General features: G+C 43.3%; 3 protein-coding genes across 3 annotated transcripts in view; 1 reads left to right on the forward strand and 2 right to left on the reverse strand.

Moving 5' to 3' along the window:
* LOC311323255 (putative acyl-CoA dehydrogenase 6) overlaps positions 1-15,958 on the reverse strand; it is a 28,956-nt gene extending 12,998 nt beyond the window's left edge. The window contains exons 1-2 of the mRNA XM_084455453.1: positions 15,764-15,958; positions 6,976-7,096 (exon numbers count right to left, since the gene is read on the reverse strand). Of these exons, the coding sequence (XP_084311579.1) occupies positions 6,976-7,096; positions 15,764-15,952 (310 nt within the window). The 5' untranslated portion in view covers positions 15,953-15,958. The remainder of the gene's footprint in view (positions 1-6,975; positions 7,097-15,763) is intronic.
* Positions 15,959-16,620: 662 nt separating this feature from the next.
* gngt1 (guanine nucleotide binding protein (G protein), gamma transducing activity polypeptide 1) lies at positions 16,621-17,132 on the reverse strand (the record flags this gene model as incomplete). Its single annotated transcript, XM_084455089.1, has 2 exons — positions 16,621-16,746; positions 17,037-17,132. 2 exons carry the CDS (start codon positions 17,130-17,132, stop codon positions 16,621-16,623), a joined length of 222 nt encoding a protein of 73 aa, XP_084311215.1.
* Positions 17,133-18,841: 1,709 nt separating this feature from the next.
* tfpi2 (tissue factor pathway inhibitor 2) lies at positions 18,842-22,843 on the forward strand. The gene is made up of 5 exons (XM_084455467.1): positions 18,842-18,943; positions 19,153-19,323; positions 19,604-19,783; positions 21,251-21,424; positions 22,464-22,843. The coding sequence occupies exons 1-5, from the start codon at positions 18,865-18,867 to the stop codon at positions 22,538-22,540; spliced, it is 681 nt and encodes a 226-aa protein (XP_084311593.1). The 5' UTR covers positions 18,842-18,864; the 3' UTR covers positions 22,541-22,843.
* Positions 22,844-25,410: the final 2,567 nt, after the last annotated feature.

The following is a 25,410-nucleotide window of genomic DNA, read 5'->3' on the forward strand; positions in this document are numbered from 1 at the left end:
ACACACACGGAGACACACACGGGGTGTCGGAGTGCATGAGGAACCACAGGTGCGCGAGTGGCAGCCAACGCGTTTCATTGAAATGAGCCACTTAGCAAAATGTATTAAGTACTGCAGGTCCAGACATGTTCCTCTCGCCAAGATATCAGATCATTACACATCTGCAGTTCAGATACAAGACCTCAAGTCTTTTAATGGGTTTCCATAGTGCATTAACAGCTCAGTAATAAAATACAAAAAACGACACCAGTCACTTATTCTCACTAAGAGCTGCCGGTTCCCCAGTCCTCCGTTCGTTGGGGTTATAGAAGGGGGCTCATTTCATGGGAGATTCTGAACGTCAAAAGGTCAATGAACAGGATGGGCCTACGAACACGATCCTCATTTTTGTTGGTAATGCATTCAGGTTAATACATTCCTCTCCACGTCATTCCTCTATGGCTGGTCTGAGGTCAGCACCTCTGGCCTATTTTCTGAGCTGTCTGGGGACTAATGCTGCTACTGTAGGAGGAAAACAGCAGTCTCAATTAGGGATGAGACGGTATGGATTTTTTTTTTTTTACACAGTAAGGTTTATGGTATTTCACGGTATACGGCATTTCACCTCCCCAACACACCTTAAAAAAACAAGCATTTTACTTTGAAGGAACTACAGTGCAACACATGATGGAAAATATACACTATTGTAATTAAGCTCAGTTTATTAACAGCAAGCTTATATTAAATTACAAAATAATACCGTAATACCGTAAACGTAATACCGTAAACACAGGGAATGTGACGGTTCTAACACCGTGGACATTTTATAGCGCGGTTCACGGTTTTACGGTATACCGTCTCCTCCCTAGTCTCAATGGAAGTTTACAAGTTTACAGCACACAGATCCTTATCTAAATCCTACCAGTCAGGAATTCAAATGGCCAGAAATCTGACCGATCCTGACACATTCTCCATGTCAGGGAAGAATTAGAATCCACGTCTCGGAAAAACAAAACGCTAACGATGACGAGAGTGATTAACCGCTGGGTGGGTCTGACGTGTGAGGGCGGGCTGTCGGGTCATGTGATCCCCGCTCGGATGGCGGCGAGCCAGGGAGGAGAGGAAGAGAGAGAGAGAGAGAGATGTGGATGGGAGGACAGGCGAACGAGAGAAAGCACAGCCAAAGACAACAGGGGGGGGGGGACGGTCACGGATGCGTGGTGACAGGCTTGTGACAGGCGCTGGGAAGGAAACCCCGCAGGGAATATTATGGACAGAGGGAAATGTAGTTGGTATTCACCCGCTTTCAGTCGAAACAGCCATCAACCCCCCCCCCCCCCCCCCCCACAGTCGAAACAGCCATCAACCCCCCCCCCCCCCCCACAGTCGAAACAGCCATCACCCCCCACAGTCGAAACAGCCATCAACCCCCCCCCCCCCCCCCCACAGTCGAAACAGCCATCACCCCCCACAGTCGAAACAGCCATCAACCCCCCCCCCCCACAGTCGAAACAGCCATCACCCCCCCCAGTCGAGCAGGCAGGGGGAAGAAGAACCAGACCCTGTTTTCACCCCCAGCTACCCCCCCTTGTATGTGCTCTTGTTCTTCACAATCTTTCCCTGCACCTGTCCTTGTGTAATATACAGTAGGCCAGGCCAAACTGTGAGGCGCGCCTCCCCTGGGGGGCCCCAAAGAAATCCAGGGGAGGCGCGGAGGGATGGTTAGAAAGAAAAAGGAAAGGAAAAACAAGCTTTTTGTTTTTGAAATGTCTATGGTTTTTATGAATGAAATGTAATTTTAAAGGTCAGAAGATCGAAATAAATAATGGGAGAGATGTTTACTAAATGTGTGGATAGTGCAGAGAGAGCCTCCCCCTGCAGGCATGAATGTATTGTGTGAAAACGTCACAACGTTAACTAGCAACAGGTGCCACCGAGCTAACTGAGCTGTGTAACGTTATGGGCTAGCTAACGCTGTCTTGTATAATGGACCAATTTGGGGGGTTGGGGGGGCGCGGGTGTGTCACTGTTTTCAGAGGGGAGGCCCACATTGATGGAGTTTGGGAACCCATGCAGTAGGCTATTCCTTTACACAGCTGTAAAGCTTTCTGTTTTATGGGACTTTGAAAGGGGTTGAGGATTTGGAGAGAAGAGAATGAATCACTCTAATGGCTAGCTTTATCTCCGTAACGACTCAAGACCACCACTACAATACAGCCCCATATGCCTCACTAGACTGCAATGTGTTCTCAATGCCTCATCGTGTGGTCACCGTGAGAAGGTTACTTCAAATACACACCTATAAAATGGCCATATTCTCCAAGGGAAAGGACTAATGAACTTAGCATGCATGTGTAATGTGACTGCATTGCTGGAGAGAAGAGACATTGAGCAAGAGAGGAAGTAACAGCTACATTATGTTAAAATTTGAGCCCCATAACATGACTCACAGAATAATGCAGAAAAGCGAGGACATTTTTTCTTTTTCTGGGGTTGCCAAGCTCTGTGGGTCTGACAGGACACGAGACCAACGTCAGAGCCTGAACTCTGGTTACCACGGTCTGGCGAGGACGGAAGAGGACGCGCCAACGAACCAATGTTCTACATTCCTACATCCTGTTCTGCAGTGTTTAAAAAGCATACCAGCCTTTCCCCTTTGGAAGGAAAAATGGGGTCATGACTCTCGGGCAAGCAGAGAGATTTCCCTGGTCTTGGGGTGTGTGCTGGATGTGAGTGCTAAACCCAAGAGCTCCCAAGCTCCAGAGCTTGTTAGCATGACAGGGCTAGCCAATCTGCTGATTCCACACGAGAAGTCTTATCGACGGTGGCGCAAGCTTGAACCCTGTCTTCACCCTGTCTCAGTCATCTCACATCCATCTCCCCTTTCCCACATCCATCTCCTCTCACAGATGAAAACAGAAAGACAACCAGCTCAATGATGTGTTCCAAGAAATGGAATGCTTTTAAACAGGCATAAATAAACCAACATCAGTTGCATTCTGTGAGGGAAATTGTGTTGACATGTAATGTAATGACATTATGTTTTATACTTAATAATACTTTATTCTCTACAGTTATTAAGTGTTCTAACTTCATACTAAGGGATGTTCTGTGTGAGTTTTCCAGTTGCCCCCTGCTCCTGGCCTGTGAGAGAGTACTGTGTGTGTTGGGTAGTTCCCTGTGTGTGAGAGAGTACTGTGTGTGTTGGGTAGTTCCCTGTGTGTGAGAGAGTACTGTGTGTGTTGGGTAGTTCCCTGTGTGTGAGAGAGTACTGTGTGTGTTGGGCAGTTCCCCGTCTCCAAGGACACAGCCGGTTGCAGGGCAGATAACATTAACTGGGTATCGGGGAGTGAGAGACACAGAGGCACAATTCACCACGTTTGATTTTAATGAGATGAGTTTTGTTTCTTAAAGCGGGGATGACCATATATGGTAGCATTTTCCTGTTGTTGTTTTTGTGGATGTTCATTTCTCATCTGAAGCAAACACACACCTGCATGCTTGATTTTCAAACGTCATGTGAGATACTGTATTGAATCACTGACACTATCACTGACAACTGTTGCATTGCACTTCTCCTCAGATACAATCTGGTGTCTGTTCTGAATTGCCCCCCCTTTTAAAAGAATCCACTACAATTCCTTTTATGTCGAAGCTAGGTTCTAAGGGCCAAGTCCAAAACCCTCATTCCACTGTTTCACAGAGATTAAATATTCCACATTCTGACTGATTATGTTTTCTTTCTCAGTGTTCTGTGAACTCAAGCAGCCTTCCAAAAACCTGTTTACTCCCAGACTACCCCATATCCTCCCTGGTATGACATTTCTCCACCAATCACAACAAAGCACTGTGAAATCTCTATTCCTGATAGGTGTAACTATATCCCCTCTCAATCAATAACAGACAGCATCATTTTAGAGTCTGATATTGCAGTCAGTAGCCATGTTTCCATCCACTTGTCAATCGAATTGTGTGAGGATGGCTAAAAATATGAACGTGCGTTTCCATCTAGAGCTTTAAATCGGATAAAGCATTTATCACAAAAGACTTTTATTGAACAAGAGAAAATCCGATGAGATCGACAGTACAAACTTTTTGTTGATTTTCATGACTTTTAATCGAATTTTACTGTTTCCATAAGGCATTTTTAATTCGATATAACTTAATTCGCATAAAACGTGTGGATGGAAACATGGCTAGTGTTTCAGTAGCAAAAAACTCCTCCTAATCTGATCACCAAGAATACCAGAGGTAGGACAGCCTTGAGCCTTATACTGTACTGCAGGCCGAAATTTGACACACCATGAAACACATGTCAAATTGTTGTTTGGCCTTCATAATCACACTTCATGAAGTGCCATGCATATTCAGTGCATCCCTGTATCACTACCACATGTATTGGTGTGACACGCATGTGTCACAGCGGTATATCTTCCACAGTGTAAATCATACAAGGTTATCCAATCGGCCATCTGGTAATCTGATGTGACACGCCCAATTCTAATCCTGCCCACTAATGCTGAAGGCCTCTACAGTCAGCACTTTCTAATGACCCCCCCTGTCCAGACCAGTCCCCCCATCTGACCTCCAGATTAACATGCCTCGCTCCCAAACAGGACCGACCAACACACTTACCTGACCAACAGATTAAGGTGCCTAGCAAACAGGACCGACCAACACACACATTCCCAAAGCCTGGTTCTTCTCAGTGGTTGATTCCCAAACGCTGAAAGACGCTGAAGTGTGTGTAATCGTCAACGTGGTGATAATGGCTGCTTTTCACACTCTCTTTCTCACAGTGCTGTAGGCACGACATCTGAAGTGAGGCGTAAAAATGACAACTGATGTGTGATGTGTTTCGGTCCCTCTTCCCTGCCTAACAGTCCCAGTGGGAACATTTCTCAACTCACCACGATGTTTATTTACTTCAAAATACAATTCTGTTCACCTCATCGGCAGTCACTCGAAGCGAGTACAGTATGACTGTCCTCTCCGTAGGGTCGTCTACTTGTGGGTCCTTAGATGGCTGTGGATGCAGATCCGTGATCTGCATACTCTGGTGCAGTGTGGGCAGGGGAGAGTGGAGGTGGTTAGTGTAATGTAGGTGCGTCGTTCCTCCCAGCTGATCCTCAGAATTGTTCGTAAGGATCTTTGTTTACGGTATGTTGTTCCAGGGCTCTCGGGTGCCTGCTGTAGCCGCTCCATGACTTGACTCCATACAGCAAGGTGGGGAGGACAACAGCTCTGTAGACCAGGAGCTTTGTTTGGGTCTTTAGGTCTCGATTTTCAAAGAGTCTTTTCCTTACACCGTGTCCTAACTACACGCGACGCGAGCAAGCGTCAGCGACAAAATGCGTTCCATTGCTTTGTTTTCTGTTGTTATGTCCTAACTGGACGCGAGCGACGCAGCGCGAAGCGGCGCGACGTTTTAACTGCCCTTTTGACGCTCGCCCTGTTCCTATTTTCCTCCTGTCGCTCGCGTTGACAGGCGTTCGTTCTTTATCTGTCTTCAGTTGGAAATATAGACAAATGACGTAACAGAACAGGAAATTTAACGGTTTCAGTTAGGACAGCAAGCATGCGATGACGCGTTCTGTTGCTCGCGTCGCAAGCAGTTAGGACACGGTGTTAGTATGCAATGGCGTTGTCAGAGGTGCTTTACTGCAGAAGGGACTGGAGCACTTCACAAAATAGATGGCATCATGAGGAAGGAAAATGATGTGTATATATTGGAGCAACAACTCAAGACATCAGCCAGGAAGTTAAGGCTTGGTCGCAGATGGGTCTTCCAAATGGACAATGACCCCAAGCATACTTCCAAAGTTGTGGCAAACTGGCTTAAGAACAACAGAGTCAAGATACTGGAATGGACATCACAAAGCCCTGACCTCAATCCAATTGAAAATGTGTGGGCAGAACTGAAAAAGCGTGTACGAGCAAGGAGGCCTACAAACCTGACTCAGTTACACCAGTTCTGTCAGGAGGAACAGGCCAAAATTCCAGCAACTTTTTGTGGGAAGTTTGTGAAAGGCTACCCGAAATGTTTGACCCCCAAGTTAAACAATTTAAAGGCAAGGCTACCAAACTGAGTTGAAATGTATTTGGCTAAGGTGTATGTAAACTTACGACTTCAACTGTAATTGTGTCAAGTCTGGCACCATTACTGGCATTAAAATACTCTCTCTTCTCTTGACACAAAGGCTGACTTGGAAGCTTCTTTGCTCCTTTGATCATCCTGATTGATGCTGACACTCGTTGGGTGAGCAATAATATGACACCGCTCCCCGAATAAAGGCTTTTTAACTTTACGTTCCTGGAGACTGAGCTTTTTAGAAGGTATATTTTAGCCTACTCTCTTGGTTCTTTTGTTCTAGTTCAAAGGAAGATCAGAGCAGGGCGTTTGACACCTTGTGATGTGGAATCCATTAACTTCATGACTTACCTCTCCAGAGCTTTTCAGCGAAAAACGAGACTCCTCCACATGGCGCACAATACACTTCTGTTTCTTATCCAAAATGAGTACTCTGTATATCACACCGATGGGTCACAAAAAAAACTAGAAATGGGAGAGCACAGACCTCCGCCCGTCAATGCATTTCGTGGCTCTGTGCGCACACACCTGCGTGTGTTCAAATCCCAGCTCCTCCCATCCACATGTTCAAGCGTCCTTGGGCAAGCAACAGAACCCCAAATTGCTCCCAATGAGCAAGCTAGCACCTTGCATGGCAGCTGCCGCCATTGGTGTGTGAATGTGTGTGTGAATGGGTGAATGAGAGGCCATTGTTAAGTGCTTTGGATAAACGCACTATATATATAAGTGCAGTCCTTATTACCATTGACCATTAATGGGTAGCTTAAAGTATAAAAGGTATAAAAAAAACTCAAGATTCACACTCAGCTGGGAAGATAAACCTTTGACCTCTCAATTGCAATTATCTTTGCAATGCATTTGGACAATCACACCGGACATTTGACAATGGCGAGGAAAGGACATACCGACTGGTTTGTTCACCCCAAGGAATCCAGCGTTGCCCAGGATCTTGAAGACCTTGTGGGCAGGAAACGTCCCCTCTTCTTCCCACTGGTCCACATTGGGGTTGATCTCCTGGTCTATGATCTACGAGTCAGAGACATAACAAACGGGATGTCACCAGTATGTGTGTGTGTGTTCCTGTCCTACTGTAGGGCGCATTTGGGGACAAAGACAGCATGTCGGTTAGGCTTTACAGTTATCGGCTGAAAATTTCAAAGGAGCAGCTGTGCAGGTGAAGCCCGCTTATACAGTGGTGCACTGTACCTGGTTGGACACAGGTGTGTGTATGTTTTTTTTTCAATTGTCAATTGTAGCTAGCTAGGTTTCACTAGTCAATAGGAGCTAGCCCTTGTAGCCCTACAAGAGATCCATGAAATAGAACTGTAAGTTGACATTCCTAACATAGCTACTAGCTTGCTATTTAGCTGCCATAGTTAAAATCAGATGCTTACCGGTAAGCTTAATAATATAGACTATGCAATACTGGAGATCCATTTCGATTTTTTTTTTTAATAATGAGTACTCGAGTACTCATTCGGAAACACCAATGAGTATTCGAAGCCTGTAAAATGGTATTCGGGACAGCTCTAGTATGTATGTTTGTTTTCCTGTCTGGCTGTGAGTGTGCAGGCCAGGTAGGCTTGTCTATGCCTGTCTGTTTGTATGTCTGCAATATTTCCGTGGAACTAATTAAATATAAATTGCTTATCTATTCCCAGTCCCCGACAGTACACTGGGAAACTGACTCACCAGCCATTAGGCAGAACCCGCTCATGATGAATGGGAGTGAGTGAAGGGAAAATCAACAGTTTCGTCTTGTCCTGCTGTGCTGCCTCAATGTTTCAGTCTAATATATTTTTGGCAGACTGCGCTTGACTCATATCTACAATATAAGGAATGGAAAAAGACTGAAAAAAAGAATATGGTGCTATGCCATGTTATGACAAGTGGGGGATCTTATCATGCATGCTCTTTCCACCATATATAGTAACTAGAGCCCTGCAAACCCGACAGGGCCCGATGGGGCCCGACACCATAGGCAGATTAGGGCCGGGTTTGGGCCGAATATTTAATGTATGGCTGGGGTTCGGGTAGGGTTCAGGGTCGACACACAAAAAAAAGCTGAGCGTGTGAGTGTTGTCGAGATGGACAAACTAAAAGATCAGCTAGCAAAGGGAGAACTTTGAGAAGTTCCAATGCTAGCTAGACTTGCGCGCTACGTGTTGAGTATACCCGCAAGCAGCAGCGCGAGCGAGGAGGAGAGGAGAGCGACGCTGAAGCCAGAGACAGTGGACGCCATCCTTCTCCTGCACAGCGCCCGCAAATGAACAGTGGATGGAATTAACTATAAGGTTCTTCTTTATCCACCATTCGAACAATCCTTCGTTGCAATCTTTCATCAATTTCTCCCTTCCGACCACGCCCAGGGAGGTTAGAACAGTGCCATGGGCTGTAAACTTCTTGATGATATTGCGCACAGTGGACACAGGAACATTAAGATCTCTGGAGATGGACTTGTAGCCTTGCGATTGTCCATACTTTTCCACAATTTTGGTTCTCAAATCCTCAGACAATTATTTGATCTTCTTTCTTTTCTCCATGCTCAGTGTGGTAAACACAGACGCACAACACAAAGGTTGAGTTAAATTTTCTCAATTTTAACTGGCTTCAAGTGTGATTTCTATATTGCCAGCACCTGTTAATTGCCACAGGTGAGTTTAATTACAAACGAAAGGAGCACCACATGCTTGAAATACTATCATTTTGAAAAGGTGCCAATAATTTTGTCCGGCCCATAAAAAAAAAAAATGTATAGAATGATATCAGATTTGGCTTTTTTATCTGCTTTTTTGTGTTGTTCCAATAAAAACAAAATAAATACACATGTGAATACCAACGCTTTTGTAATTGCATACATTTTCTGGGAGAAGTGGTGCATTATTTGACAGAAGTGGAAGGGGTGTCAATATTTTTGGCCATGACTGTAGCTGCTAGCCTTTGTGTGAGCGAGAGAGAGAGAGAGAGAGAGAGAGAGAGAGAGAGAGAGAGAGAGAGAGAGAGAGAGAGTGAGACATGTCATCACATCGTTATATTGTCTTCGGGCTTAAGTCGGGTTCGAGCTGAGTAATTTCTTAACTCGTCGGGCTAGGGAAGGGCCGGGCCTGATTGCCAGGGGCCTGGGCAGGGCTGGGGCCGACATTTCATTACTGGTATAGTATGCATGCAATTCCAGTGTAATCTGTATGACGTATTGCTTCACTGTGGTTGCAATTTCATGTCTTGCCATTCTACACTATATGGCCAATATCTGTCTTCACAGCATCACTAGCTTGCCTGATCATGGAGCTCAACATGGGCTGTTGGCTCTGCTTTCAAGTCTCTCAGAGTAGTAGGGCTGCACAATTAATCGTGAATTAATCGAAATCGCGATTATGACCTCCGTGATTAACTAATCACAAAAGGCCGCAATTAATGTGATTAATAATTTTGCTTTGAATTGAGTGTGCTAGGACTACATGGACGAATCACGGGCGCTTATGCTGTCTGACCAATCACATGCGTTCCCGCTGAGTGCGCTGTGCGCAGCAATTTCAGTACCCGCAGCCGTGAGTAGTGAAAAAATTAGCGAAAACGAGGTCAGTGAGTTAGTAGCAAGAAAGGGATCAACGTGTGTGATTTGGGAGCATTTTGGTTATTATATATTAATATTATATATTAAATATGAATCGCAATTATTAATCGCAATTAGCATTTTGAAGCAAATAATCGCAATTATTATCTTTTGTCATAATCGTGCAGCCCTATAGAGTAGGCCTAACTGTCATTGCATCAAACAATAACACCACAATCCTCTTACAAAGTTTCTGTGCAGAATGAAGTTAAAACCTACAAGATTTGTCCAGGCATTGGGTATTGTGCTGTAAAGGCTATAGAAACCCAATCTATTGGTAGTTGTAATTGTTAACTGATCGTCATATGAACTATTACTGATTTTGCGCTTTGAGCTAGTCTTGTTAACATTTGTTGTCATTGTTGTAGCGGTTGTTATTGTTGTTTTTTGTTGTCATTGTGTATGTATCGTAACCTTTATGTTTAGTTGTGTATCGTAACCTTTATGTCTTTTTTTCAGGAAACTGTGTTGCTGCCACTCTTGGCCAGGATTCTCTTGTAAAAGAGATTTTAATCTCAATGAGTTTTTAACCTGGTTAAATAAAGGTATATATATTGCAAGGAAGTGGCCAGGAAGTAGAAAACTTGCTTTGGAGCCCCAATACAGCAACGGAAACACCACCATCCACGATCTCCACGCCATGGAGCATCTCTACACCCAGCGCTGCCGCAGGAAGGCCATCTCCAACACTAAAGACACCAACCATCCCATTAATCACCTGTTTGCACCATCTCGTCAGAGACGGAAGATGGCTGAGCATCGAGCATCAGGACCGCAAAGAAGAGGTTCCACAACAGCTTCTTTCCTGACGCGGTCCGCAAGCTCAACATCCAACAGCAGCAGTAAACCGACACTGAAGACCCCCCTGGTCAGATCCATTATCCCCCCCCCACCACTCCACTGCCTGGACAGTTAACTAATCCCCCCCCCACCCAATCCCACTCCCCTGCCCTCGCTGACCCCCTCCCCGTTGACCTACCCCGGGTCAGATTCGGGGAATTATAGACCTGTCTCTATTTTGAGTGTGCTTTCTTAAGTCCTGGAGAAAGTAATGAACAGTTAGCCTATGTCAACACATCAATGATTCACAGTTATATGACTTTAAATCAGGCTTCCGGAAGTCTTATTCAACCAACTCCTGTTTGCTATTTTTAACTTACTTCATAAGAGGTAAAAGAGAAATCACCAATGACAGAAATCCAAGGTAATCTATCCACGGAACAATCTAAGGCTCTTCAGATTTTCAATAGGGTGCTGAGTGAGGAGCAGAGGCTCTTCGAGTGCACATTTGGCTATGTGAATGTGAAGGGGTCTTTATCACCCCAGACTTTGAAACTCTTAAAGGAGTAGTAAAGGGAAAATGCATGTTTAGCCCTGTTTTAAGGTTACTTATATTTTGAGAAAGTCTGATAATTGCTCTACCACCGTTTTGGTCATACAATGGATGTGGGTGGGCACCTTGAAAAATCATTCAAAAAACATGTTAAACTCTCGATTTCAAAGAAAAGAAAGTCAGCAGTGGTGGCCGGCAGTGGTGCAAGGTCTGGCTGCAATCATTACCATTTGGAGATAGGGGGGAAAAACATTCACAATCGTCTTGGGCAGAGTGGTTGCTGCTAGGTTGTTTTTTTCACATAGTCTGGATTGAATCTGATTGGGCTGTGAAAATCCTCCACTAATGACAAAGCTTATTTGTTATCCCCTACAAACCTACATTTGGTGAGTCACTGAACATGCTGACAACATGTATTCAAGGGCGGAGGTTTGCGCCAAGCGTACTTTTTAGTTGTTTGTTTTTTGTTCAGGCTGTATTGGGTTATTGTTGATGGATGTCTAGTTTTATTATTTTTTAGCTATAGTGGTTTGTTGATTATTGGATGCTGTCTAGACATTTGGTCTTCCGCCATCTTCACTGTCAACACATTAAGGTCCACAATGGAAATAAGCCTGAGATTGTATCGTGCTATCCTGGACGATATTTTTTTAAGCTGAGGTAATCATCTGATGTCTTAATTCCTTGTTGTCAAATACACAGCAGTGCAAATATTTCTCAATATATATCGGCTCAATCCAACTGAGACCAGCAATACCAAACAGTAGCATGGCTGCCAGCTCCCCTGCATCATGCCGAAAGACTTCTCTCAGGGAGTCAAAGGATCCTCACAGGGTCAGATCCTCCCCTCAGAAGAATCGTACAACTCAAGCGTGTTCGTACATGTACGATGATTCATCATGAGCCTTTCCTAGAATAGGTCTACTAGGTATACAGCTGGGAAACAACTTAAAAAGACACCAAGATAGGAAGTACAGTCACTGACTACATCTATTTTTAAAACAAGCCTACTTTTCTTTTTGCCACTGCTTTCTAAGAGGAGCTATGTTTATCAGTATACTGCACTGTAACTTTTATTCCTGTATTCTATTTGTCCTGCTTTTTGTTTAAATGTCTATAATGACTTGCTTTTTGTTTTAATGCTTTTAATTTGTCCTGCCTTTTGTTTTAAATGTCTATAATGTCTTGCTTTTTGTTTTAATGCTTTTAATGTCTCATGTAAAGCACCTTGAATTGCCCTGTGGCTGAAATGTGCTCTATAAATAAACTTGCCTTGCCTTGCCTTGCCTATGGGAACTTGCCTATTCTAGTCCTGCTGTAATTTACTATATGTTTAACAAGGCTTACATGCTAGCCTACACTGTGGAAAATGTATTCATGATGCAGAGAATGCACAGATAAGATAAGACATTATTTAATCAATTAACAGCTTGACTTGCAAATAAATGCACGATTGGATCCACAGAGACCTTGAAAAGTCAAATCAAGCAAACAATGCTGTGCAAAATGTCCAAAATGGGTCCACGTTAAAATGTTGTGAACGTGAAAATGTTCAAAGCAATTGAGCGTTGCCTTCAAAATGCTCTGATGTTTCGCAATTACCTCTGCTTCTTCCCCACTCCATTTTGGAAGAGAACATAAGGTTTTTAAGCCCTCCTTGACTAACCTAATCATGCTGCTTTCAAGCTTTCCTGTGGAACACAATGCTTCATCCATGGCAAATAAGCAAAAATAAGGGGAAAAAAGGCAAATTCAGTCAAAGCTCCCACTTAAGTCCAAAAGCCATTATCAGGCGCTTTGAGTCATTTATCCAAAAGGTTTCAGCTTCCGTTCTATTTCATCTAGGCTACATGCATCTATAATATAATGATTGGCAGCTGTACTGTAGGATGTAGTATAGATGAGGAGGACCAGCCGACAGGCAAATTCAGTCAAATAAAGCTCCCACTTCAGTGCAAAAGCCATCATCAGGAGCTATGAGTCATTTATCATGAGGTTTCAGTTTATCTAGACTACAGTCATTTATCATGAGGCTTCAGTTTATCTAGACTACAGTCATTTATCATGAGGTTTCAGTTTCAGTTTATCTATAGACTACATTTATTTATTCTAATAATAAATAAATAATAATTCACTTTACTTATAAAGCATTTGGCTGTAGGCTGTTGTGCGCCAGATGGTTTGTTTCACACAACCATCTGGGAAAGCTTTGTTGGAAACTGTTTGGAAAAAGGCAGGCACTTTCAAAACTACTTGGCAGGTGATTGGATGAACCATCTGCCCATCACCGTCTATCACAGGTAAATCAAATTGGAAGCCAGTCAGGAGAAAAGCGAAAATATATTCTCCGCAGAGAAAAGGCTTCAGTGTCGTTCTTTACTTTTCTTTCAATTAAGAAATACTCTCTTGTTCAGATAACTGATGTTATAACAGCGTCTACTCTAACATCCGCCACTGTTGTTTTAGAACAAACAGTTGCTTCTCGCTGTCGTCATAAATGGTAAATGGTAAATGGTCTGCACTTATATAGCGCTTTTCCACCTTAGCGACACTCAAAGCGCTTTACAATGGCCTCTCATTCACCCATTCACACACACATTCATACACCAATGGCGGTAGCTGCCATGCAAGGTGCTAACCTGCTCATTGGGAGCAATTTGGGGTTAGGTGTCTTGCTCAAGGACACTTCGATCATGTGGACAGTCGGAGCTGGGATTCGAACCCCTGACTCTTCGATCATTGAACGACCCGCTCTACCAACTGAGCTACAGCCGCCCCACAATGTCACAACGAATACGAAACCATGTAACGGCATAGCTGCTAGTATTTCCTCAATGAGCGCTGATTGGCCGATCATTTTCTGATCAATTGGCCGATTGTTTTCTGATCGGCCAATCAAACTGATCTCTATCGAGCTTTTCCAGACCGATGAGTGGAGTGAGTCGTGAGCTTGTAAGATCAGGATGGTCTCACAAGGCTAGCAGGCTGTAATCTAGGTCTGAATTTGCCTTTCTCCCTTATTTGCTTAATAATAACATATTTAATTATTTTTTCCACCTGCCATGGATGAAGCTTTCAAGTGTAAAGTTGGAGGGAAAATTTATTTTCCCTCCAATAAATTGTGAAAGGGATAGGAACTCAATTATCTTTCCAAAATACACAGTACCAAGTCAGCCAAAACCTCTGACAGCCAAGAAAAATGTTTGCCCTGGTACAGGAGAAACATATTTAAGATTTTAAATCTTTCTTTTTGGACAGCTGAGGGCGCACCATCTAGGCCTAGGGATAGGCTACTCATTCTATGGGACATAGGGGTTAAGCCATTGGAAAAGCACAACACAAGTTAAAACAGGCGGTTCAAAAACAGTTCGATCACTCCCTTCCTTGGCTACAGCATCCATATTCTCATTCTCCAATTCTGAGGAAGGGAAGGAACTTTTAGGTCTCAGACTATGGGGCTACATCTTTTTTTAAGGTTACTGTTAATGTTACATACCATAGCGAAGTCAGGAACACAGTCATCCAGGCCTTACAAAATGGCCGTCTGGCCATTGTTCTTTTCTCTGACACTGTTGTTCCACATCTGGGGTTCACTAGGCTAAAGGGTACTGCAGGTTGCTTGTTCAGAATCTGTGTTTTGAGGATATTGGACAGAAAACGTGTTGTAATGATAACCAACAGCCTAAGGCTATAGTGAAACATTCACTCCAAATCGAATAAATATAATTTAAAAAAATATAGCCTAGGCCTAGCGTGGATGCTGAAGATTGGAATTGCTTAGAGTGAACACACTTGCTCCATTCTAAAATGATTCTGATATCCGGATATTACAAACCTCTGACCTGGAATAGTCACAACAAGATTTCCCATTATCCCCTTTCGGTACCAAGGTAACAACACAAAATCCTCAACTGTATTCTTTTAATAAACTACAGTTGCTCTAGTTCCTGTTCCTGGGCTGTGTTCATATTGTTCCTCGTTTCTATTTTCATTCTTCCCATAATTCCCAGGGTAAATTTATTTTCAGCCTCTCTGCATCCTGAGAAGGTTCAGTCACTGTCTAGACCTGGTCTATTGTAGACCCTTTCTTTAAACAGTGCTTGGTCTCACAGTTAGATGAAGTATCACGGTGATCAGGCCCATCTAAGATAGGGAGGGCCTGTTTAACCAAGGCCTATACCTAGCCTGTATTCTGCTGTTTTAATACCTTATTATTGTGTGGTATTTCAATGTAGCAACATTAAGTCATTGCTTTCTCCACGGGACACAACCAAGGCCAATGGAATGGGCTACTTTCCTCTCTTCTATGAATGATGTAGGCTCTCCAATCGGGTTCAGTGGTAACTAGTTTAATGCAGAAGGCTACATGCAAACACCCTTGTCTTGTCTGAGCTACACTGCAAGGATGCATCACGCTGGGTCCATAAAACACACTCACTCTGTACTTACACACTCTGTACTTACACACTCTGTACTTACACACTCTGTACTTACACACTCTGTACTTACACAGCTGGATTCAGACAATAATGAACTTTCACCTACTTTTAAGGTTACGGTCACAGTCAGGTGCCTTTTGTCACATAACGCCGAAGGATGTGCTAGCTCTTCAGCATTACTTCTTAAGAATAAGATCATTTTTAATTCATTACTGTGTTCTAGCCTGGGTTACATAGATAAAGCTGGCTGTACTATACTATACTAGTCATGCAAGTTAGCTAGCTTAGCTACCTAGCAGGCTTCATACCTTTTTCAGTGACTCCTTCAGTGCAAAATGCTCCGGGGTGTAGAGTAAATGATCACTAGTTGTCTCGGGGGCTTTGGGTTTACTTGACACACTTTCAGACAACCTCCGTACACTGCCAACCGAGGTTAGTTTGTAGAAATGACGGCTGGCTACCAAGCTCAGTCTCAAAGCTCCTTCACGAAGAGCCATGTTTATCATCCCCATGTTTATCATCCCGGCTGTGTGACCTGCACATGCGCACATCGTCACAACACACAACCGCTTGGCCATGGCCGGTAAATTTATACTTTTTACAACACTAAATTGGCCTACCACACACCTTACTTTAATTTTTCATTGGGAGGACACAATGTATTTTTTGTTTTGCAGAATAAACGGTATGCCATGAAATAATGTTTCACCTATATCTGTTCTGTCTGAAACCCTCACGTCTACACATGACAATATATCAACAATAATATGACAAATAAAAACAGTCAGGGTAAGAAACAGTGGCTGTAAACAAGCTTATTTAATAACCGTGGATTTATAAGGAGATACATGTTGCATGCTCACACGGAGAGAGAAGCACTTTAAAATACCATCAAGCAAAGCTCTGGCAAGCTCTGGTCTTATTTATTGCACCACTTCAGGGGAAGAAACCATAAATTATAATGCTGAGTATAGCCTAATGGGCAATGGTACATTTTTTACACTAGGGTTTGTTAATTTTTTATTTATTTACATTTTTCTGTAATGGAAAATGCCAAATTGAAAAATTGCTTCTCAGTAAAGCGATTGATTATCCTCTGATGATTTAATACAAAGGGTGTGAGAATGTCCTCAGGTGCTAGTGAGGGGCTAATCTGAGATCCTTTCTAGCAGACGACACATCCACCCTTCTCCTTGAAGGGGTTCTTGTCTTCTGGGATGCCTTTGACCAGAATGTCCTCATCCACACCGGCCTGAATGTAATCCTTAATCTCCTCACTGCATTTAGACACCTTTAATACAAAAGACAACATGAATGACTACAGTATCCCCACTATTCCTCAATCTACTATTGGATCTATACAGATCAGCTTTTGTAGCCTTGCAGCAAATACTTTCTTTTTTCTTTCCTATCCTCCATTATACTAATACATAGTTGGTCATATCTGTTACACTATCATCAAAACACTGCCAGTCTTTGCGGATATCTATTCAATGCACGTGATTGTATAGAGCTACAGATCATCCAGTTAATTAACTTGACTTTAATATGAACTAAATCAATGTTGAACTCAAAACTTACCAATGCCCTCTCAAGCTTGATTTCAATTTTGAGCTGGTCTACTGCCATTTTCGCTTTATCCTTCTCCGTCAAATCCTCTACATTGATGACTGGCATGGTCTGTAAAAGTACAAAGACATGAATAGGCTACATGCTACAAGTACAGTAAATGCTACGATAAGTGTTTAGACACCGATACATGTGTGGTGATATAGTAGCCTAAGGCTCAGTAAACATTGTCACATGCATTAGACATTTTTTTGTGTTTTTTGTTTATAAACTATTATTTCTTTCCTATTGTTAAAACTAATCTCATCAAAAAAGAAGTATTTACAAGTGTTAAGAGACAAGAATAAAAGAACTCACCACTGCTGACAGAGAGACGTCCTTCTCCCCAGAAACCCCCCAGAGAATCCCTCTCCTCTCCCTCAATCCAGGTTATAAAGTAATCTGCATACACAGTCCTTATCTCTTAATCTGATTAGAACAAGGCTCTTTGTTTGACCATTGCAGCATCACCCTGCATTGTGTAGAAAGTATATTGGTCTATTAAAATGAAGAGTGAATCAAACAGGTGTATGTTTTTCGTTGTTGAGCTGACATCTGGATGGGGGCAGGGTGTGGCTCTGTTATGGCTGTGACTGTCGTTAAGGCTAATACCTGGATGCACATACTGGGGAATAGTGCTTTGTCCATTTTGGGATGGGGGGGGGGGGGTTCCAGGTTACTGTGATACAGTAATAAGGCTAATCTGTGTTTAGCCTGCACCTGTCATGTTGAAGATAGGCCGACATCATTGTCTTGACTGTAACAACCACAGCAATTCTTCAGGAGTATAAGTGACAATTTGTATATGGACACAGCATAAATTCACACCTTTCCTTATATGAATGAAATGAATTAGATAGTCAAAACGCATGTTTTGATATTTTATGACATGGGTTGATGATCATTATCACGTTTTTATCACTTCGTAACAATGAATGCCAATTTTATGATTCCTGGTGCAGTGTTGAGAGCCTTGATTTAACTGTTTTAACTGTAATGTCACTGTAACGGTTGACTGTTAAATCTTCCTTTAATGGCACAGCAGCCTGCATTCCCTCCAGGAGAGGGAAATGAGAGGGCTTTCTACTTATTCACTTGAGAAGAGTGGTGAAAGTAGAAGGTAAAACTGTTGTGACTAAAGGGATAAGTAGCCTACAGTTAGCCTAGTGGAGATGACTGGAAAAGAAGACCTTCACAGTCAAAACGGTTGTGTTGTAGTTTTTGTGAGCTACGTGTGATGGGAACATGTCATACGAGATGAAGCAAGCCCTAAGTAGTAACATCCTTAGAGACAAAGTAATGTTTGGTAGGCCATCATCAAACAATAAAGCAGGATATGATGGCATAGTTATGATACATTGTTAATCACCCACGACAGCCTATATTATCAATAATCAATTCCATTCGACGTAGTTTGCTAAACAACCAGCCTTTTTTAACGTTATTATTAGATTATTATTATTATTATTATTATTATTGGTAGTAGTAGTAGTAGTTTTATTTTTACGTCATCGTGTCCCTCCCTCTAGCCCCCCATCAGGCCAAGCTGATGGGGGGGGTGGGGGGTCAACCAATTTATTGCGTCTGCAAACGAACCAAAACGTAACCTCAATCAAACAGGCTGTGTTAACCTCACTATGGCTATGTTAACCTCACTCTGGATTCTAATGAAATGAGTCATAGCCGACATCCCGCCCCTCGGTTCCCTTGGGAAAACTTTACAAGAGTATCCTATAAAACGGGTGGTTGGGAGGCTGAGTGTGAAAGTTTCAAGTCCCTCCCGTCCCAACACGCAGCAACAATGGAGTTTACTTTAGTAGCTATCTTATCTTTGTTCTCTACACTTTGTCACGTCTTCGCGTACCAACCGACCGGCAGAGGTAAATACGATTCTTATATTTGATGCAAGATATGCTATTATGAATCCCTCGACGGCTAAAAACCCATCAAATATGCCATCATTTGATAAAGGACAATGGAATAGCCGGGCGTCGACGGGCGACGCAGAGAACAACTTTAAGCCTATCTTCTCAAAGCTACACAATTTGTTTAAAGCAACATCCGTTTGATGTTCTTCTATCCATTCCAGAGGTGTGTCTGCTACAAGTGGACGAGGGACCCTGCAGGGGCGACGTTGGTCGTTTCTACTACAACACCATCACTCAGAAGTGCGAGGAATTTAGCTATGGAGGGTGCCAAGGGAACGCCAACAACTTTTTTACTTTTGAGCAGTGTCAGAAAACATGTTGGAGAATACCAAGTAAGTTTATTAGATAGGACTCATCATTTCCGTGCTTGTTTACTAGGAATATAGGCATATCTATTTTGGTTTTAATTGAATACCATGCACATTGATTAAAAAAAAAACAAAAAAAAAACAGCCATACCACTCTGACAAACTGTATTTTAAACATTCTGCATAACTTGAAACGCATATCCAAGGCAGCCTCACCAACAACAACAGACACATTTCGGGGGGCAGTTCCTCTATAATTTATTGGTCTCTCTCCCCCCCCCCCCCCCCCCACACCCCTCCCCAGAGGTGCCCCAGATCTGCAGGTTCAGGAAGGAGGTGGGCCCATGCCGTGCCATGCACCTGCGCTACCACTACAACATGACCAGCATGCAGTGCGAGCCCTTCTACTACGGGGGTTGCCTGGGCAACGACAACCGCTTCTCGGACCAGCGGTCCTGCATGGACTACTGCAGGCCCCCCAAGCGTATGTGGAGGGGGGGCATTTAACAGCTGCTGCTGTGCCGTAATAGATGCTGGGTTGTGTACCGCTAATCATTTACTGTACATTACATTAGTCATTTAGCTGACGCTTTTAACCAGAGCGACTTACAATAATTGCATTTAACATAGGAAGAGCCAATGTACTACTACTCACCAGAACTCACAAGTGCATCTTCTTTCCAAAACAAGTGACTAAGAGTGTAATCTAGTGCTGAAGGCAAAGTGCAAGAATAGCAAATTAAAAATACAATAGGTGCTTAAGAGGGAGGATCATGGTAGTAGTTCTTGAAGAGATGAGTTTTGAGCTAGTGGCGAAAGATGGGCAGCGACTCTGCTGTCCTGACGTCAGTGGGAAGTTCATTACACCACTGCGGGGCAAGGACAGAGAAGAGCCGTGACCCTGTTGATTCACCGCAGGAGCCTTGGAGTGACGGGGCAACCAGTCACCCCGAGGAAGCAGAGCGTAGTGGTCGGGAGGGGGTGTAGGGTTTGACCACGGCCTGGAAGTAGGAGGGAGCTGTTCCTTTCATTGCCCTGTAGGCTAGCGCCAGAGTTTTAAACTGGATGCTCGCTGCTACAGGGAGCCAGTGTAGGGAACGGAGGAGGGAAGTTGTGTGGGAGAACTTGGGGCGGTTAAACACCAGGCGAGCAGCAGCTTTCTGGACAAGTTCCAGGGGTTTAATGGCTGATGCCGGGGCCCCAGCAAGGAGGGAGTTGCAGTAGTCCAGGCGGGAGATGACAAGCGCCTGGATGAGCACCTGCGCCGTTTCGTCAGTGAGGAAAGTGTGAATCCTCCTGATGTTGTAACGGATGTGACATGTGCAGAAAACGACAGTTGGTCATCCAGGGTCACACCCAGATTCCCCGCAGTCCGAGTGGGTGTCAGTGCCGTGTCTTCCATGGTGATGTCCAGGGCCCTGGCAGGCTGCCCCTCCCTGGAAGGAAACATGTTGCAACATGTAGCTTCCACTTTTTATTAAACTGAGATATTGCACATTAATTAATCATGTGGTTGTTGGTATTCATAACTCTTCATGTGAGGCAGAGGAAGGGCTGAGGGCTAGGAGAGAGCCTGCTGGCAGAAGAAGAGGACAGGAAGATGGGCTTTTTTCAGTCTAGTAACTAAATTGGGCAATTTTGTTGGGGGGGGGGGGGCCTTATCACATCTTCACATTCCGGAAAAGGAGGAACCAAACTGATATGAAACAGATCAACAAAGCATTCCATTTGTGTCTCACTAGCCACCCACCTCCAATATAGCTTCTCTGAGTACATGGGCATTTCCAGTTTCTTAGAAAACACTTACTGGTAATTATTCTGTTGTCTTTTCAGCTTTTGCCATAACAATAGACAGTATGCATAGTTCTGGTGCATAAAATTGTTTCATTGTGATAATGACTGTTCTTTCGCCGAACACCTCCATGGCTAACAATGTTGTCATGGTCCAAAGGTACATCGGTGCTGTGCCTAGACCCTCTGGACAGGGGCAGGTGTGCTGCTTCCATCCCACGATACTACTACAACACAGTCACCAGGATGTGTGAGCAGTTTATGTACACCGGCTGTGGAGGAAGCAGCAACAACTTTGTGTCGAGGCAAAGCTGCCTGGATGTCTGTGGTAAAGGTAGGTGTCCAGTACATATCCTGTACCACATGCAGTACATATACAGCACCAAATGCATAAGGGTCGACCTTAAAATGCTATGGATAGGTTTCCTAGACCCCAGACAACATTTATGAAATGTTTGAATGTGATTATGACAGTAGGTAACATACAGTTGTCTACTCCATTGGTCCAACCAACATCTGGGCTCAAGAAATTGGCCTTCTATGTTTATCTGAAAAGAGAAGATGGTCATACAAAAACAACAAACCACAGACCCTCATCTTTGGATCTTTGCTGCTACCAGTGCTTGACTTGGGCGGGAGATGGCTGATACGTACTGTACATACTGTTCCAGCATGTTCTACTGCTCCTTATAGGATATCAGCTGAAATATTAATAATATTGTGGAGCTCCTGCACCTACAAAAGATCTAAATCGTACCGGTGAGTACCAGCACTTTCAAGTCAAGCACTGGGAGCAACCATTTGGCCGTTTGCATGGTCTCTGTAAAAACTACAGTATAATGGACGCATAGTTAGAGGGACAGTTGGTCCCTTAAAACCAGTTATATATTGAATATAGGCTATATATACCGACCTACACACACATACACCAACCAACCAACCTACCAACGGCGGACTGGCCATCGGGACCCTCGGGACGATTCCCCATGGGCCGGTCCTCAAGTGGGCCGGTCTGGTTGCTGTGAGTGAGATATTCAGAGGGGATATTCCCGGCGCTAACTGGGCGTCCCACTTTAAATGGCCGTAAATGCACGAGCACCTCCCCCCACTCAATAACTTGCTGGCTGGTTGCATGGTCAGTGGGTTGACTGGGGCTACTTTGCCCGACCTGAATTATTTCCCCAGTCCGCCCATGATACATACATATACATACATACATATATAAATATGTGCATCCAAGGACATTTCTGCACAGTACACAGCCAAATTGAAATGCATGGCGGTTAAAAGCTGTATCAAGTGGCCGGGATGTTGACCAGCAATGAATTAAATGACAGTAGAAGACTGATTATTTGTGATTTTCTTTGTTTCAGGGAGTCGACTATGGAAGAACAAACACAGAGGGAACAGAGCAATGAAAAGGAAGCCTATTAATTTTGTGCAGTATTAAATCACTGAATCATTTCAGGACAGGCGTGTGTATATTGACCAGGTTTTACCGTGTGTTTCTACTGGGCTAAAGAACAGGAAACCAGATAGTGGCTCTGCCTTCGCTTGTATCTCACAGGGAGTAACTGTTATGCACATTTTAAAATGGTGACCATTTGTTAAAATGTGAATTATATTCCAGCAGCAGTAATTTTGTTGGTTTTGCTGGTGTATTCCCCATGCATTATTAGAGCATGGTAATATTTTGCAAATATTTTTCTATAAATCTTTTAAAGACAATGGATGTATTATCCTTCATGAAGTATGCCTGATTACGAATGTAGAAATGTTTATATTGTTCATAGATCATTTTTGGTTAGTTTCATTTGTAAGTGTTGGATAAAAACTCAAATACTTTGTCTCTGTCCAGGTTTCCTTTCCTTTCAGTTTTTCATTCCATGACGCAGTTTTATTACAGAAATGGCGGTTGAACCTGAGTGTTTAAATGCTTGAGCATTTTACTTCGGGCCTGTGAATACATGTACTGTGCCATCACATTGGGCTCAGTAGGACAAGTCTCCTTTTGGGACACATATCTCCAATTCTCACTTTCACTCCATCTACAGTACATCCCACTTCCCCTCGCTCTCTCTCTCTCTCTCCCTCTCGTGTTGTGTTTGGCTGGGTCTGATGGGCCCTCAGCAGCCTGGGGCCACAGGAAGGAAGAGTTCACTGGAGGGAAGGACACGGATGCTGATTCTGCTGTGTGCTTCGGGCGAAGTCAACACAACGGATTGTCATTGGTCATCTCATCCTCCTCCCTTGTTCTCTGTAAAGCGCATTGTGTTGCCTCTGGGTATGAAATGCGCTATACAAATAAAGCTTTGATTGATTGATTGATCTCTAGTGTGAAAGAGTCATTAACGTCTGCTAAATGTCATTGAATGCCATTTAAGTCGTGATCAGATGAATAGAGACAGAGCAACTGTTCGAAGACTGTGAGAATGTGTAGACTAATACTGTGTAGACTAATACTGAAGCACTGTGCTTATAGCCTCACCACACCCACTCTTTGAAGTTTCATACGATTTGGTTTTCCTTACCTCAGCGTGAACTTTCTCCTCAACTTGATTTGCGACATGCAATCACGGTTGTTATGTTCCAAGTCATAAATATCCTTAATGACAAGCTTTCTTTTGGCAGAGCTTTCAGAAGCAGGCTTAAGCCATGTTTTTGTATCGTCTAGGACATAAAACAAACTCAACCCTTTTCATGTAGAATCCCCCCAAAAAAGTGAACCTATTTTGAGACTGCAACTTTGTACCCAATCTGTATGATATTCAATCTCCCATAATGCAATGGTTGTAGCTCTGTGCGATTTTTATGGCAATAAATTTATGGAAGCCATCAAGCTAACTGCTATAGCCTATTCAGAGGGGCTATAGACACTAAAGGTAATATGTCTGGCTCTCTCATGCTATTAAGAGCCTATTCTAAATCATCCATATTAGGACGGGTTATTAAAGTGGAAGTGAACATAACAGGAAGGAAAGCTATCTGGTCGTGGCCACCTGACTGTCCTTTGAAAGGTTAGGAGAGAACAGATGACGTCAGGCAGGCAGCTTTTTTGGGGGTTGAATGTGGCATCCTAGGAATAACTTGTGAAAATATGAAATCTGAAAAATATCGATTGATAGCCTATTTGTAGAGCTGCAATCCGTTTGGACGTCGTGTTATTGGCCTACGGTGTTTTCTTCTTTCCAAATGATAATCACAAACCTTGGTTAATCACATGAATAAATTCCTTTTTCTTGTCACTTTTTATATTTTATTGAGCCTATTTTTATTATATATATACTCAGCAAACGGCCATGACAAATGGTCAAGCCTATACAAATACTCGGTGGTTAATTTTCAATTACCAAAAACCTTCGAGTTGGAACTTGTGAATAATTATTATGGCAGCAGAATTCAGACTGGGAGAGATGAGAGATTTGGTTCACCCAGAGTGCTGTCAGGGCGTTCTTCAGAACTTGCGCCAGCTATTACAGGCCATTAGGTAAGGTAATTTACCCATAGTTCAGTTTTAATTAATGCACTTTTGAACAAATGTGCTAATCAGACCACTATGCTAATGCTCTTCTCTGTTTAACAGAGAAAAATAACTCCTGCACACGGTTTTCTTCACTTGCGGTCAATCAATTTATTAATCACAGGATTAATAGCCACATGGTTTTCTTCACTTGCAATCATTCATTTATTAATCACAGGAGTATAGCCTACTTTTATAGACTGCAAATGAAGAAGACAGTGTACGAGTTGTTTTTCGCTACTAAAGTTGATCCTGGTCCTCTCCGACGCGCACACAGATGTGCAGAAGCAGTCTACTCTTGAATTTCTCTGTTTAATAAAAAAAAATCTCCCAACCCTTATCTTGTCCATATAATTTCATTTGCGAATAAACTTTTCGAGCATATTGGTTTACCTATATAGCTTATGCTACATCAAATATAGCAAGTGCATATCAGCACGCTGAAATTTATATCATGTACACTGTTCGTAAGTTCAGACTGTCTGGTGTCTTGATTTTGATGTCTCTGATGGACAGCTGGGGAGAAGAAGCACCTTAAGCGCCCTCTAGTGGTGAGTCTACACATCGCAGTCCTGGGGGAAAATGGATGCTCTCTCAGTGGAGACCTTGGGACACACCCGTTCTATTAATACATCCGTGGACACACCCCTCCAGTTTTGGTGCAAATGTCTTGTTTTACCCCAAGCTAGGATGCAGAGAGGCTGAATTGATCCTCAAAGGGTACAGACAGGCAACCTCTTTTCCTGATGGTGAAGAACCTCTAGTTATGAAACATGACATTATCCATACCATCATACATT

Source organism: Borostomias antarcticus (assembly GCF_949987555.1).
Source record: "Borostomias antarcticus genome assembly, chromosome: 21".
In the NCBI taxonomy this organism is placed as follows: domain Eukaryota; kingdom Metazoa; phylum Chordata; class Actinopteri; order Stomiiformes; family Stomiidae; genus Borostomias; species Borostomias antarcticus.